General features: G+C 36.8%; 1 protein-coding gene across 4 annotated transcripts in view; it reads left to right on the top strand.

Annotated features, from left to right (window-relative positions):
• bin1b (bridging integrator 1b) overlaps positions 1-16215 on the top strand; it is a 34264-nt gene that overhangs the window by 10161 nt on the left and 7888 nt on the right. The window contains exons 2-12 of one of the 4 annotated variants that reach the window (XM_065293754.1): positions 3432-3512; positions 3660-3714; positions 5198-5292; positions 8810-8905; positions 10980-11087; positions 12664-12749; positions 12826-12901; positions 12985-13040; positions 13143-13175; positions 13449-13518; positions 13746-13874. In XM_065293754.1, the coding sequence (XP_065149826.1) occupies positions 3432-3512; positions 3660-3714; positions 5198-5292; positions 8810-8905; positions 10980-11087; positions 12664-12749; positions 12826-12901; positions 12985-13040; positions 13143-13175; positions 13449-13518; positions 13746-13874 (885 nt within the window). The remainder of the gene's footprint in view (positions 1-3431; positions 3513-3659; positions 3715-5197; positions 5293-8809; positions 8906-10979; positions 11088-12663; positions 12750-12825; positions 12902-12984; positions 13041-13142; positions 13176-13448; positions 13519-13745; positions 13875-16215) is intronic. The other 3 variants (XM_065293756.1, XM_065293757.1, XM_065293758.1) reach the window with 3 other exon arrangements.

Raw genomic sequence — 16215 nt, 5'->3', positions numbered from 1 at the left:
AGTACCATGGGTTTTTGACATAGTACCATTGCACTACGAGGGTAGTTTACACTTGCACCATGTTAGTATATTAATATTTATAAGTACCTTAGAGTACCGCATAAATACCATGCTACATGAACTTCAGTCCCACTGTATATATCAAAATACCATTATCAGACCTAATACAGATAATGGATGAACAGGAGTTTGCTATGATCACAGGCTTCCTGCCACAGAGAGAGAAGGTCAACAACCCTTAGATGTATGCACACAGCAAAACTATTGACAACTTTGGTTAAATTTTAAAGACCTGCTTTGAGAGGTCTTGGAGCTTTTTATTGGTGTTACATAATGAGAAACGGTTCAGGGAGGAGACACTATCCTGTGAGCTTCTTTTATCTTGAATTATCTTAACAACATGAAACAAGCTTTGCAGGATGTGTTAGCATTAGCCTACCACTTTGCCCGGGGAACACCAGCACTATCTGGGTCACATATATGACATAGGTTGTTTAATATGCCGCTCGAAGTTCAAAAGGAAAAGGAAATGACCTTTGAGGAAACAGAAGAGGATACAGACACACTTTAGACAGAAAGAAGAGCAATGCGCTCTAAACTAAAGTAATAATATTAAAACTGATGTGAAATAGTTGTAGTAAATCCAATATTCATGAGCTTCACATTCTTGTTAACTTCCTCCGTTAAGTTTCATTTGTTGCAAATTTAAGTCAGCATTCATCATAGGGAAGAGGAACGTGGAACTGATACTCTCTGTGCCTGTTGTGGTGACAAGTGATCCGAGACACTTTTCTCAAGAAATCGTTTCTTAAAGAGATAGTTCACCCAAAAATTAAACTACTGTCATCATTTACACATTCTCGTGTTGGTCTAAACCAGTGGTCTCCAATGTGGTTCCGCACAGAGTCTGTGAGGTGCCCACCAAAGCACATTCTATTGTAATATTTATTTATTACATACTTTCTTTATTAGCTTGGCTTGGCTTACGTATGTTAACATTTTAAACAATACCAAAACATATGAACAAGTAAAATAAAATAAAATCAACAAGTAAAACAAGAAAGGTTTTGAGTAGACTATATCAAAAAGTAGCCCTCCAGATTGTTTTATCCATTGTGGTAGCCCTTGCCCACAAAAAAGGTTGCAGACCCCTGGTCTAAACTGAGTTTCTATTCTCTCGAACACAAAAGAAGATATTTTAATAAATGATGGTAAACACACAGTTTATGGCACCTGTTGACCTTCATAGTATTTCCATTTTGGCTGATTTATCCCTTTAAGAAAATGTCTCACAGGCATTTAAGCAGTATGTGCTCCTGCAAAGCTTAGTGGTAGGGTACTGCGTTAGCAACGCAAAAGGTCATGGGTTCAAACTGCAGATGTATCGATACAAAATTTTGCCAACGGTACCGGTGGCCGATTATTCAGACTGATATCGTCCGATGGTGATAGTGCATTAACTTAATTTTGAAGATAACATTTTCTGAATCATGTTATTCATACATATAATGACTATTACATTAAACTATGTTTCTTTACATTTTCTGTACACAGAGCTCAAATTCATACCATTTTCCTGTTCTTTATGATTAGGACATAGCACCCATGACTATAGGCTGTTTTTAAACCAGACCGATAGTGTGAAAAATTGCGTTTATCGACGATACCGATTATTGGCAGATATATCGGTGCATCTCTAGTTTGAACCCTTACCCGATGCATACGTGTAAATATATTACAATAAATGTTTTTTATCAGCCTGACCTCATAGAAATTCATGATGATTTTATGATTTTATTCTTATAAATATGTATAATGTAAATGATTTGTACATATACATTACATTTATTAGTACAATTAGTACAAGAATCCATTAATTAAGCCCAACCGCGAAAGCTAAAGCAGATAAAACATGCAAATAAGATTGAATGAGATGAAGTAACCACCTGTGAAATAATAACAAATTCCTGAGAGATTGTGTTGATGTTTAATAGTAATAATCACAATAGATCAGAGGTCTTCAACCTTTTTTAGGCCAAGGACCCCTTAATGGATAGATAGGAGGAGCAAGGACCCCCCAGTACACGTATCAAATGAATACAAGATTTTTTAAAAATATTTATAACACATACTTTGTTGTCAACGGTTACATTACAAAGATATTAAAATAATAATTTTTAATTAAAAGGGGACATTTCTTTTTTTTGCAAAATAAATATTTGGTGTACCCAACGTATGTAGGTGAAGTTGTAGCTCAAAACATCATATAGATAATTGATTAAAGCATGTTAAAATTGACACTTTGTAAGTGTGAGCAAAAATGTGCCGTTATTGATGTGTATTTTTAATTGCAAATGAGCTGATCTCTGTACTAAATGGCAGTGGCGTGGGTGGATAGTGCAGATTAAGTTGCGGTATTATCCACTTCTGACATCACAAGGGGAGCCACATTTCAATGACCTATTATTTCAAATGCTTGCAGCGAATGGTTTACCACAACTAAGTTACTGGGTTGATCTTTTTCACATTTTCTAGGTTGATAGAAGCACTGGGCACCCACTTATAGCACTTAAACATAGAAAAAGTCAGATTTTCATGATATGTCCCCTTTAACTAAATAGATGTTTAATGGGAACGTTATGCTCTCCATTTTTTAGTTTAATTTTTTTATTAACCTATTAATGCACTTTTGTTTGATGCCTTATTTAATTAAAAATATATATATTTTTTTTCATTTAAACAATATTTGGAGGCCCCACAGTAATACCAACAATGGACCCCTTGTTGAAGACCTATTAGACTAATTAAATACTAAATAATTGTGTATTAGATATCAGCTAATGACAGGCACTATAGAGACCCAAAAGCAGATTTAACAAAACTAAAAGCAGTCAATTTTTAAAATTTGTCCAAATTTAACAATAAACATGCATTGAACTCGCACTTCTCAAGTTAAAATGCACTGCTTTGCTGTTGCACTCTAAGAAAGCATGTGTTCATTTTAACACATTGTTTTGTGTTATCCTATTTAACACATGTGTTAAGTTAACACATTATGTGTCATTTCATGTTGATTTTGAGTTCAAATAAATAGAAGGGACAACACAAGATGTGTTAAAACAACACAAAGTGTGTTGTTCCAAAAATAACAAGAGATGTGTTAAGGACAACAAACTAGATGTGTTGTCCTTAACTAGACACTAACACATTTGTTTTAAGAATGTGCAAAAGGATTACTAAGCTTTTCATCATTGTCCCTGACAAAGTTATTGTATTTAATTTTGTACATCGTAGTATACTAAATAAACATACTGTATGTACACATGTTAATGTACAGTGTTATGGCACTGAGCAGTCACCTTAATACAGAGTTCTGTGTTAACCTGTGCCACTGTGAGCATAGTTGTGATGTTGACTGTTTTCTCAAACAGGTGTTACAGAAGTTGGGGAAGGCTGATGAGACGAAAGACACGGCCTTCGAAGAGGAGGTGGCGAACTTTAACAAGCAGCTGGTAAGACCCTTGACGTTTCACCCTCTCTGACCCCCGTGCTTAATATACAGCTTTCCTTTGACATTTGACCCATCTCCGGTTTCCTTTATACTACTTCTTAAATATCTCATGATGGTTTCTTTATTTTGTTTTGATATCTGTCCACAGGCTGACGGCACCAAACTCCAGAGAGACTTAAAGGCGTATTTGGTGGCAGTCAAAAGTAAGGCTGTATGGCAGAAACTTTTAGCTTTGTGTGTATGATTTGATTTAGCTTGATTTACTTTACACATTCCCTATTAATGCTTATTATGCAATTTTAAAGAAATACAAATACAACACTCAAGTGGAAAATGGATAACATAAATTTTTTGTATGGTCACATGTGCTTTTGTATTTAACTACAGCCTTTTGCAGAATACATTATACGAGCATTAAATACGTGAACGTCTTTCAAAACATGAAACATGACATTGTAACTGAACATACTTTATCTTGCATCTGGCTGTGGCTTTTTCAATTTGTAACAGAGGTCTTTCTAGGTGATAAACATGTGGAAATTGTTTTCTGGCTTTGTTATACGTTTTTGGCTTCCTCTTAAAGGAAAAGTTCACCCCAATGGAAAAATCACACATGGTGTTCCAAACAAAGATTTTCTTCCATGAAACACAAAAAGAGATAACAGACAAAATTCTTATAGCTTTTCTAATGGTATACTGTGTATGCAGTATATTCTAGGGATGCACCGAAATTTCGGACGCTACACTGTAAAAAATAATACGCTGAATTTATTTAAAATTCACTTTTTTAAGTAAGTTTTCCTTGAAATTTTAAGCAATTGCATAAATTACTTAAAATAACGAAGCCCCTAAGGGGACATAAAGCAAAAATTAAATAAAGTTTAGTTTCACGCGAGCACACGAAATAAAACTTTAAAAAAAAATTCTGCACATGGTTTCGCGTGAGCACATGAAAGTTTCACGTTAGCACATGAAACTAAACTTTAAGTTAAAAATCTAAAGTATAAAAACTCTTTAAAATATTTTTTCTTTGATAAAACCTCAAATATTTACACATTAAACAAATTTTAGGCCTCACCAATTAAATTTTTTAAGTTGACCCAAATTTTTACAGTGTAGGGGCTTAAGCCCCCAAAGCTCCCCTAGAAACTCCACTGGTAACTTTATCTTTTTTGTAATATTACACAATATTTGCTGAAAGTCTTGCCTTCTGCCTCAAATATCAAATCTCATGTTGATGTCAAAACAAGAAATGTATGTTCTTTTACAAAGCTAGATGTAGTCTGACAACAATTAAAATACAGAGCACTAGTTATGGTTTACATTTATGATACTGTTATGTTGTTTTTGTCGCAATACCTATTCACTTTCAAGGTTCGGAAAAGAGCAGCCATTACATTCTGCCTTTTGGGTTTTATGGAAGAAATAAAATCATATGGGTTTAAAAAGACACACAGCATACAGAAACGTATATCAACAGAATGACAACATTTTATGTGAACTGTTCCTTTAAGAACCAATGAATGTAAAGCATTCTCATGCAAAACTGTAATGCTGGCGAACAGATGCCCCTGAACTTCCTCCTGTGCCCACAAAAGCTCTCACTTCTCTGAAAGTTCAGCGATTGACTGTTCGCCAATATCCGCGTGAACGTGTCAATGTCTGACCCACTGTCTGTTTCCGCAGCGATGCACGAGTGTTCAAAGCGTCTGCATGACTGTCTGGCAGACATTTACGACCCCGAGTGGTTTGGCAAAGAAGAGGTGAACTCCCTCGTGGAGGTGTGTAAGCACATCACAGACAGACTTTGTGTGTGAAATGAACCTCTGTGTGGGTTGTGTGAGATGTGTGTGAGAAGTCACAGAGGGAATAAAATAGGACATGAGATCTTCTCAATATCACTATTGTTTCTGCTAGACATCAGTGAAATGAAATGGAGAACAAACTGACACTTTTACTCAAGTCTATAAATCTTGTGTCTTAGATTCTCAGATCACCGGTAATCACTTCTCATGCATAAATGAATGAAACATTAGATTGCTCAGAATTTAATCCAAAGATCATAAATCTAAATTTGCAAATCTGAATTTTCTATCAACACTGATTTAGGCTCTAAACTCTCTGTAAACCTTTGTCTTTGTCCGTTTTAATTCCTTTAATTTTAGGGCAGATGCCTAAGACGTCATACACAGTTGATACATAATTGAGTCTTTTAAGCAAAAAACTGACTTTTGACAAAAAAAATTTATTGTGGAGTGTTGTAACCTGACCACAACATTTTAAGACTGTATGAATGTTGTTTTGTAGGACTTTATTGCACAATTTTACTAATTGGAAGTCATTTTGCATTTTCTTCTAGACTTCCAGTCATTAAAGTATTAGTTGAATGTTTGCTTAATATCTATACTTACACTTTATTGAGATGTTTCCCGAACAGACATTCTACTGACTATAAGTATCTGTGCAACTACATATCAACTTTGGGGCCATTCACATTACAATGTTTTCAACCGAAAAATTGGGAAAATGCGGTTTGGCTGTACGTTTACACAACAATGACGTTTTGGGGTTTTGAAAATATTTTAAAACTTGTCATGTTCGTGTCATCTACAAAAACGTAAATCGGTGATAACGGTGACATCATGCGCATGTGTTAATATCAGTCTATAGGTACGGGGAAGTAACAATAGTGGCTGTTTTTGCCGCTTTATTGTTAGTAGTAATAAACCTACCTCATCGTACGTCTAAACATAGTTGTTTGATGCTTTTGCCATCTTGATTATTTGTATTTATTGCTCTGTAGAAGAATGCGGATGTGTGCAGGCGTGTAGTGTTTCTTTACAAAGTAAAGTCACCACAGGCCCGGCTCCAGATATGAGATGAAAGGTGGGCCAAGTGATATTCCAGGTTGGCCGGTCGTTAATGCTTTAATCTGACGTCTATAGTTTTAATATCATATATTTAAGACAATTGTTAGGGTTGTTTGTTATTGTTGTGTTTGTGTTTTCTTCATTTTTAATATTTACATTTACATATTTTGGAACTATTTAGCAACTTTATGTATATATAAAAATGGTTAACATGTTTATTTTTACATTCTTTCTTTTTGAATTTGTAATGTTTTTTTTACCCTTTAAAGGGATAGTTCGGCCAAAAATGATATTAAACCCATGATTTACTCACCCCCAAGCTGTCCGAGTTGCATATGTCCATCGTTTTTCAGACAAACACATTTTCGGATATTTTAGAAAATGTTTTAGATCTTTCAGTTGAATAAATGTAATGTTACAGGGTCCACGACCTTCAAGTCCAAAAAAGTGCGTCCATCCTTCACAAATTAAATCCAAATGGCTCCAGGATGATAAACAAAGGTCTTCTGAGGGTAATCCGCGCGGTGTTGTTGTAGAAATATCCATATTTAAAACTTTATTAACGTAAATAACTACCTTCCGGTAGCGCCGGCATCTTAGACTCCTCTGTATTCAGGAGAGAGTATTAGCGTAGTGTACGCACTTTTCTTAGTGACGTATGACAAATTCGGCAGCAGCAGAGTAGCCTCTGTAGGCTGCGTAAGCTCTCATCCTAAATTCGGACGCGACTAAGATGGCGGCGCTACCGGAAGGTATTTATTTTCGTTAATAAAGTTTTAAATATGGATATTTCTACAACAACACCGCGCGGATTACCCTCAGAAGACCTTTGTTTATCATCCTGGAGCCGTTTGGATTTAATTTGTGAAGGATGGACGCACTTTTTTTGGACTTGAAGGTCGTGGACCCCATAACATTACATTTAATCAACTGAAAGATCTAAAACATTTTCTAAAATATCTGAAAATGTGTTTGTATGAAAAACGATAAACATATGCAACTCGGACAGCTTGGGGGTGAGTAAATCATGGGTTTAATATCATTTTTGGCCGAACTATCCCTTTAACAGATCTTCTATTAATTAATTAACTTAAGATTTGATAAAAAGGGGAAGTTCTTTTAAAATAACTATTTACATCAAATTGTTACAAACTAAAAATGTTAAATTAATCAAAAATGCAGTTTTTCTTAAGAAATATTCTCACATCTGTTAATATAGTATAACATTTCAGGTTTTTGCCCAAAAGATTGGCTGTTAATGTGGTGTGGGGCCAGGGTGGGCCAAGCCTCTGATTGGGTGGGCCAGGCCCACTCTGCCCCCCCGTGGAGCCAGGCCTGCGTCACCAACTACTGGCCTGGTACACGTATTACAGCGTATTTATCTATGGAAACGCAGATCTTTTTACAGCGTTGTCGTGTGTACGTGAACTTTTTTAGAAACGCAAAGAAAAACTTTTCTGTCCCTAACTAAATCATTGTCGTGTAATTGCAGCATTATTCTACTAACATTAACCCATCCTTAATCATACCCTTAAAGCATGCAGTATAGTCTGTTTTTTTACGTGTATGCAAACGTACGTGCACAGTCGAACGCACAGCCTTGCAAAGCATAGTTTATTTGACTCGTACGTGTACGCAGATGTTCGACACATGCGCAGTGCGACAAAATGCAACGCATTTTCTGGTCTACATATTACATTACAAAAATTCGGCCCTACATGTACGCGCAATCTTCTGATGACAATAATTGCTTCTCACACACTTTTTGCAGTCCCTCATGTAAAAATTGACCATACTTTGGCCTTAACACTTTACTTATATAATGAGAGTTAGTTTATATGTAGTTGCAAAGTTACTTACTTTCTAAATTTTTGGTCCTTTCCTTCTGCTCATCCATCTCTTCATGAATAAAGGAAATGATAGAGAGAGAAATGGATAATAATTTGGAGGTAAACATGACAAATTACTTAAACCAGTGGTTCTCGAACTGGGGGGCGCGAGATGGTGCCAGTTTTTTGACAAAGACTTAATTTATTATAAATTCTGTGTAATTAAACCTCTACTAACCAACCGCGCTACATTGTATCATTTAATATGTTTTGTTTAATTGAAATTGTAGGTTTGAGAATGTTTTATGTCATGGATTTTCTTTGGTCGGGGTGTGAAGATGCACCCTATGTGGGGTTGGGGTCATGCCAAAAAGTTTGAGAACCACTGCCTTAAATAGACCATATAGAGAGAGAAGGATGCCTGGTGTAGTTTAAAGTAGATGTGATATTAAAGGTACTTCTTCTTGTATAGTAATAGAGGTGGTAAATAAAGTAGCATGTCATCTGTCACATGTGGTTTGTCAGTGTGTTTGCGTGTGAATTTGTGACAAAGTTACAGTATGAGTGTGAATATGTCTGATTGTGTTTATAATTTACAGAACACTGACCACCTGTGGCAAGAGTTTCACCAGGAGCTTTTGGATAATGCCGTCGTTACCATGGATACATACTTGGCTCAATTTCCAGATATAAAGGTTTGTTACGTTTGTAAGAAAGCACATAAACCATATCGAGGTATCAGAATGTTAAATAGATATAAAGGGGGCCTTTTTGGGTCATCAGAAACTACCAACAAACCACTAAGGACACCCTAGATAAATAGCAAACACCCTTAATCAAGGCCGTAACCACATCTTAAACATTGTGCAGACAAAAACATACAGTAATATATATAAATCTATATTAAAATAATCAAACATTTCTGGTACAATAGGGATGTTTCTGATTTTTGGGGGACATGTCCCCCTCAATGTCTATTGTGGTTACTGCCCTTCCCCAAATACACTACAGGGTACCCGCGGAGTCTTAAAAGTCTTGAAAAAGCATTGAATTTCATTTTCCCATATTAAGGCCTTAAAAGGTATTGAATTTCACCTCAAAGTCTTGAATTCTTCACGGAGGTCTTAATTTTTCAAATGATCAATAGATTTATATGCTGTTAATGTAGACACAAAACTCACGTGCACGAAAACCATGCGCGAGTGATAGATACGAGCGCAGAACACTATCCATGTTTGGAACAGCATCTTAGCGAGCGCGCAGAACACTATTCGCGCGCGGGAAAGCATTCTCTCGTGTTCACAGAACACTATTCGCGCGCTGAAAAACGTCCTCCCGAGAGCGCACCTCTGTTCAAAGCGCACAAATGCAGTCACCCGAGCAAAGTAAAAAGTTAAGTAAAAAGGCTGAGATGATAAAGTAAAGTGTGGGATGAGCGCTCGTTCGACTTTCTCTATGCGCTTGCAGTAACACAACACGCACTTGCTCGATCAAGTTGACTTTGGGACTGTGGGGGCAGGACAATGACGGGTGTCCTCGCACCTGTGATCGGTTGTTTGATTTAATCAGTGACACACACAATCTTCTGTTCCACAATCCGTCTCTAGTAAATCTAGGTAGAGAAGACACGTTTTAATATGATCATTATGTCGGAGAAGATCATTTATATGTTAAACAATAGTCTTGTGTGATCCATGCAATAATAAGCTGCAACAATAACGCAAATTTGAAAGCTATTATATATTTTGTTTGCTGTTTAATTAGATAATATCATCTTGCAATATATACTATAGGCTACATATTTACATTGTCACACTAAGTTAGCATTAGAAAACTTTAGTATGGTCCTGTATAAAGATTAACAGAAATATATCCATGAGCTTGTGTCCAGTTTTTTTGTTTGGTGCAGTGAACAGATCTCTTGTCTTTTTAGGGTCAAAATAGCATTACATTTTAATTTGTTGTTGTGTTTGAGGGGTTTTTGTTTCATTTGCCATAATATGGTTAATTTTGTTTGTCAGTATTATTCTGGTTCAGAGCATTACTGATGAGTGGTATAAGATGTTGTTATTATCTTAACTATATTAAACAGCAAAAAATGTATACCTTAAAATTGGTGTTATTGTTTGGTTTGCAGCTTATTTCATGGATCAAACAAGGCTATTGTTTTAACATAAATGACCTTATCCGACATAATGGTCATATTAAAACGTGGCGGGCTGCACAAGATAAAGAGGCGGGCCGCATGTGGCCCCTGGCCCTCCAGTTGCCCATCCCTGATTTTGGGATTTTTAAATTTACAATAAATGTACATTTAAATCTATTAAATCTATTTGATTGTTGGTTTTGATTGTTGGGTAAAGATAAGGGTTAGGCCGTTTGGGCCTTGGACTCAGCCTTTCAGAGGCATGTTGTCATGAATGTTCAAACACTTGTAAATAGTAATTATTTGAGCTATATTACGTTATTTAAAATGATTTATTCTACTCGATTGGGCGCGATGTAGGTATTAAATTTCATTTGAAGTGGTATTAAAAAGGTCTTAAAAAGGCCTTGAATTTAGGTTTGACAATCCTGGGGGTACCCTGCACTAGCAACATGCTGAAAAACACTAAAGCAACCATCCAGCAACTCTCACACAACCTCCCAGTCAATCACATTGAAGAACCACTTAGACTTTTTATTAACTATGAAACTTGTAAATCTGCTATCTTACACTGGCTTTGTTTCGACATATCATATTTTATATATCTCTGACTTCCTTTGCAGGCTCGCATTGCAAAGCGTGAAAGGAAGCTGGTCGACTTTGACAGTGCCAGGCATCACTTTGCCTCCATACAGAAAGCCAAGAAAAAGGATGAGGCCAAAATTGCCAAAGTACCAGATGCTCACTAGTTTGCTGTATCTCATGCACCCCTTTATTTATTCCGTAACATATCTGCCCTGTTGTCCGCTAATATTGGTAACTAACTATAACTGTGAGGGCTTTAATTTGCTTGAGTATGTATGTGTGTGTGTGTTTGCACAAGCTTTGTAAAAGCTTTTTGCATAATCTTGCTTGATGATGAAATTTGCACAAGCTAACAAATCGCTTAACCTTTCTCTCCTTGCTGGTTTCTCTTTATCTTTTCTCTCGATATCGATTTTCTTGTGCATGTCTAGCCACTGGCTCTGGTGGAGAAAGCAGCTCCTGGCTGGGCTCAGGGAATAATCACAGCGCATCAAATCGCTCAAACTAACCTCTCGAGAAACCAGGTGACCCGTCTGTCACTCAGCCTGTGAACCCTCCCCTAACCTGTCTAACCCCGCCCACCCACTCACAGTCCAGACCTTATCAATGTGATGTCTTATATTATTATTATATTTTTACATTGCATTATTCCTAAGGTGTATTTCTGTCTATTGCAGTCCCTCCAGAGAAAAACGCAATTATGCGATCGCATGATTCAACGCATAGTCAGCCAAAGTCTGCATATTTATGCGGGGGCCAGATTTTTTCAAATACCTTGCACTTTTGCAGAATAAATTTTAATGTGCAAAATATGCGGGGATTGCATGATTTCATAATCCCCGCATTTTCATAGCAAAAATCACATATATCTTAGCAGAAAGTTGAAAAATTTTGCATTTACTTCACACAAGCGCAGACATGTCCCCTGTTGCCATGGGAACGTTATGAAGTGATGTGATTATGAGACGTGAACATCATACAAAAACTGCAAACAGTTTTTGCAAGTTCCCGCAATTTCATCGCATAAAATTGCATAAATATCCCGCATATAGCATTTTTTAAGAAAATGTGCCTCAAGATCGTGGATTTTTACCCGCAACAATCACAAAAAAACTCTGTGTTTTTCTGGAAGGACTGCTATTTATGCTTTATAGATATGACCTTATGTGTGCTTTAAATTATTATTTTTTTCTATAGCACAATTTTGCATTGTTACATGTATAGTAAATACACATTAGCATACGCGCCGATCCCCTCAATTAATTTGAATCAAAAACGCTTTTAAAAATTCGGGAACCTCTCTGATTGGTGGATCTTATAAGTTGTAATATCTACAGTACTTCACATTTCGTGCATAAACCCACGTGGAAAATGCGACTGTGCCGTTTTCCTCCTCTTTTCCAAAGTGCTTGGTCGCTCCTATAGCATCTGGCATTGCTAAGCAAGCCACGCTTTGCGTGACGTTGTGGCAGGCACCCACCGTCGGAAAAAGAAATCGACGCCTATGCATATTAGTATATAAAAACATAATATTATTGCAAAATACATGTACATTAGCATATATAGAAACCATAAAGGCATAAAAAATAAATATAGAAGTGCATTTTATCCACCCCCATGCTCTGTGGGCTGAGCTGCAGGACTGTAAATACTGTAAACACAGTAAATGATAGTGTATTTATGATAATAACTGTGTATGTTGGTGTGTTTGTTTGTGTTTAGGCTGAGGAAGAGTTGGGGAGAGCTCAAAAGGTCTTTGAAGAGATCAATTATGAGCTTCAGGAGGAGCTTCCCACCCTGTGGAACAGGTACATAACACCCATCTTAACATCTCATTATCTTATCATTATAGTGAATAAAACTGAGCTCCTTCTTTCTCCAAAGTCGTGTTGGCCTCTATGTTAACACATTCCAGAGCGTTGCCGGCCTGGAAGAGAAATTTCACACGGACATGGGCAAAGTGAGCCAATAATAGTTTCTTATTTACAAAACACTAATGAGATTATTTCTGCCTACTTCACAAACGTATTCTCTTATTTGCAGCTGAACCAGAATCTAAGCGACATTATGACCAAACTGGACGAGCAGCGTCAAGTCAAGTGAGTGCACGTGTTTTTCACTTCTCTTTATAGAAACCACTGTAAAGTTTCCTGAAGTTTCCCTTTCAATTAAATCAAATCCCTCCCCGAAAAACCCCACAGAAAAGATGTCAATGCAGCCAGCACCGAGGAAAGGTGACTACACGTTTTGTTTTAGTGCATCTGTGTTTATTCCTCATTTGTTGTATTCAAGACATACTAACACTTGCAAGTGAAACCGTTTGTAAATGCTGACACGTGAAATAATCGCATGGGCATAACATCTGTGGAGCTGCATGGTAATGATTTTAACCTGTCTGGCTTTTTAACATTGATCTGTGCTTCCACCTAGAGGTTGATTTTAGACAGGACGCCTATGAATGGTTTTGTTTCAATTGTAGTATTGATTTTTTTTGTCTTTTTATGCAGTGAAACGGCACCCAACCACAACCTCTCTGGGTCTGATTCTGGGTCAGACATCCCTAAATCTCCGCCAAAGGTAATGTGCGTGTTTGTGCTTATGAATGTGATGTCCTTATGTGCTTTATTTTATTTGTTTAACCCTTTTGTAAAGTAGTATATCTTAATACCCTGAATAAAGGAAAATTATATTAATGCAATTGGTGCTTCAACCCTTAAATTTGATATTTGTGTGTTTTAACCCAGTGTGTCGTGTTTTTTCTTTTCACTATCCGCATGTATGTGCATGTGTGTGCTGTGTGACAGTCCAGAGAAGATCCGCCGGTTTCACGGCCCAGCAGACCGACCTCATCTCAGGAGGTGATAGAGGACGACATCATTGACCTGATAGAAGATACACTTGTTCCTGATAATAATATTACAACCCCTTCACAGGTCAGGGGTCAAATTACTTCCCTTTCTCATCTAAACACTTCCTATATCTGTTCTTTCCTTCATAAACTCATACTTGTCCCTGCCTCTACACCTGTCCATATATCTACTTTAGGGATGCACGATATTGAAGGGAACTGGGATAACTTTATGGTTATCCTTTCAGTTTGGGGAAAATATTTATAAACTAAAAAAATCATATAACAAATGTATACGTTTCTTTTTGATTGATGATCATCTTCCATATATCAGAGCACACACGCATTAACATTCGTGTGCCAATATTTTTTTTAAACTTTGACCATACATAAGCTTTCGAAGAATTAAAATAATTTAGTTATTGCAAACTATTGTGATGTGCGTATTGCGTTATGTGCTGCTGTTATATTTTGGGTATAACGAGCTGCCCTAATCTCCTTTTCCTTTAAAGGAATTTTCCCTTTTCTTAAAAAAAAAATTCAGATAATTTACTGACCACCATGTCATCCAAAATGTTGATGTCTTTCTTTGTTCAGTCCAGAAGAAATTATGTTTTTTGAGGAAAACATTGCAGGATTTTTCTCATTTTAATGGACTTTAATGGACACCACCACCACTTAACACTTAACTCAACACTTAACAGTTTTTTTCAACGGAGTTTCAAAGGACTCAAAACGATCCCAAACGAGGCATAAGGGTCTTATTTAGCGAAACGATTGTCATTTTTGACAATTAAAATAACAAATATACACTTTTAAACCACAACTTCTCGTCTAGATCCCGTCCTGAAAGCGTCAGCGTGACCTCACGCAATACATCATGATGTCAAGAGGTCACAGAGGACGAACGCGAAACCCCGCCCCAGGGTTTACAAGTGTTGAGAAAGAGGACCGTTCCTACGTTGTTTTATGTCAACTGATACTAATTAATGTCTTTGTGTCAGTTTATTGTTTACAATGGTCCGCAAATGTGCGTTTTATATATGTAACACGTGATCTCCCTACGTCACTACGAATTTCATTAGGTCGCGCTGGACCGGATTTAGACGAGAAGTTGTGCTTTAAAAGTGCATATTTGTTATTTTTCTTGTCAAAAATGACAATCGTTTTGCTAGATAAGACCCTTATGCCTCGTTTGGGATCATTTGTAGTCCTTTGAAACTCCGTTGAAAAAAAACTGTTAAGTGTTTAGTTAAGTATTAAATGTTGGGCTCTATTAAAGTCCATTAAAATGAGAAAAATCAAAAAACATAATTTCTTCTCGACTGAACAAAGAAAGACATCAACATTTTGGATGACATGGTGGTGAGTAAATTATATGGAGTTTTCTTTTAAGAAAATGGAATAATCCTTTAACATTCGTGTGCCAATCTTTTTTCTAAAACTTTGACTATACATAAGCTTTTGAAGAATTAAAATAATTTAGTTATTGCAAACTATTGCGATGTGCGTATTGCGTTAGGTGCTGCTGTTATATTTTGGGTATAACGAGCTGACCTAATCTCCTTTTCCTTTTAAGGCTCTCCAAGCGAATCTGTGTAATGTCACTTCTTGTTGAAGTTCGAAGTGTTTTCAAACAAAACGGAGCGTAGCTAACTCCTCCCCTCCCCTCCCTTCCGTGCTTTCTGAACGAGTCATGAACGCGCCCAACCCCCACTCCCAAATCCTTCTCGTCGTTTATTGGCTGGAACACTTTGTTACGTTTTGTGGTGGTAGGTTTGACCATTTTGTTTTTGTTTCCGTTTGTGAAGCCTGGGCTGTCTACAGAGACCCTGTTTTATACAGTGTGTTCAGGGGACAGGCAGCTAGCAGATAGTGAGGAGATGTTTACTGTATGAAACAAAAAAAATGTTATGGCCTAAAACGCGTGAATTCACTAAGAGCACCTTTAAACACTACATTAACACACTTACCACCCTATATCTTTAAAGTTAAAGGAGCAGTTGAACTTTGTACCACAGTCGCATTTCATAATACTGGAGACGTTTTTCCAGCCCCCCTCTCAGGTTGCCAGACACATAGACACATATCTGACGATGGAAAGCTTAAGTGCATCTGCTCATTTTTATGTTTGCAGTGTTTTTTTGTTGTCTGCACAGTCCAAACCCGCTTGGATTTTTATTACTCAATCTGTGGCTCATTCCAGAGGTCGGATTTATGGGCCATTGCGGTCTCATTTAAAGAAAAAGTTCACCACCCAAAAAAAAGAAATTCATACAGATTAAGAACAAAACTCTCATGTTGTTACAAACCTGTATACATTTCTTTGTTCTGATGAACACAAAGGAAGATATTTTGAGAAATGTTTGTAACCAAACGGTTCGTGGACCCCATTTACTTCCATAGTACTTAAATTTTTTCCTACT

Source organism: Paramisgurnus dabryanus, chromosome 7 (assembly GCF_030506205.2).
Source record: "Paramisgurnus dabryanus chromosome 7, PD_genome_1.1, whole genome shotgun sequence".
NCBI classification, from domain to species: Eukaryota; Metazoa; Chordata; class Actinopteri; order Cypriniformes; family Cobitidae; genus Paramisgurnus; species Paramisgurnus dabryanus.
Note: the sequence above shows the minus strand (reverse complement) of the source record. Positions and strands in the feature narration are given on the sequence as shown.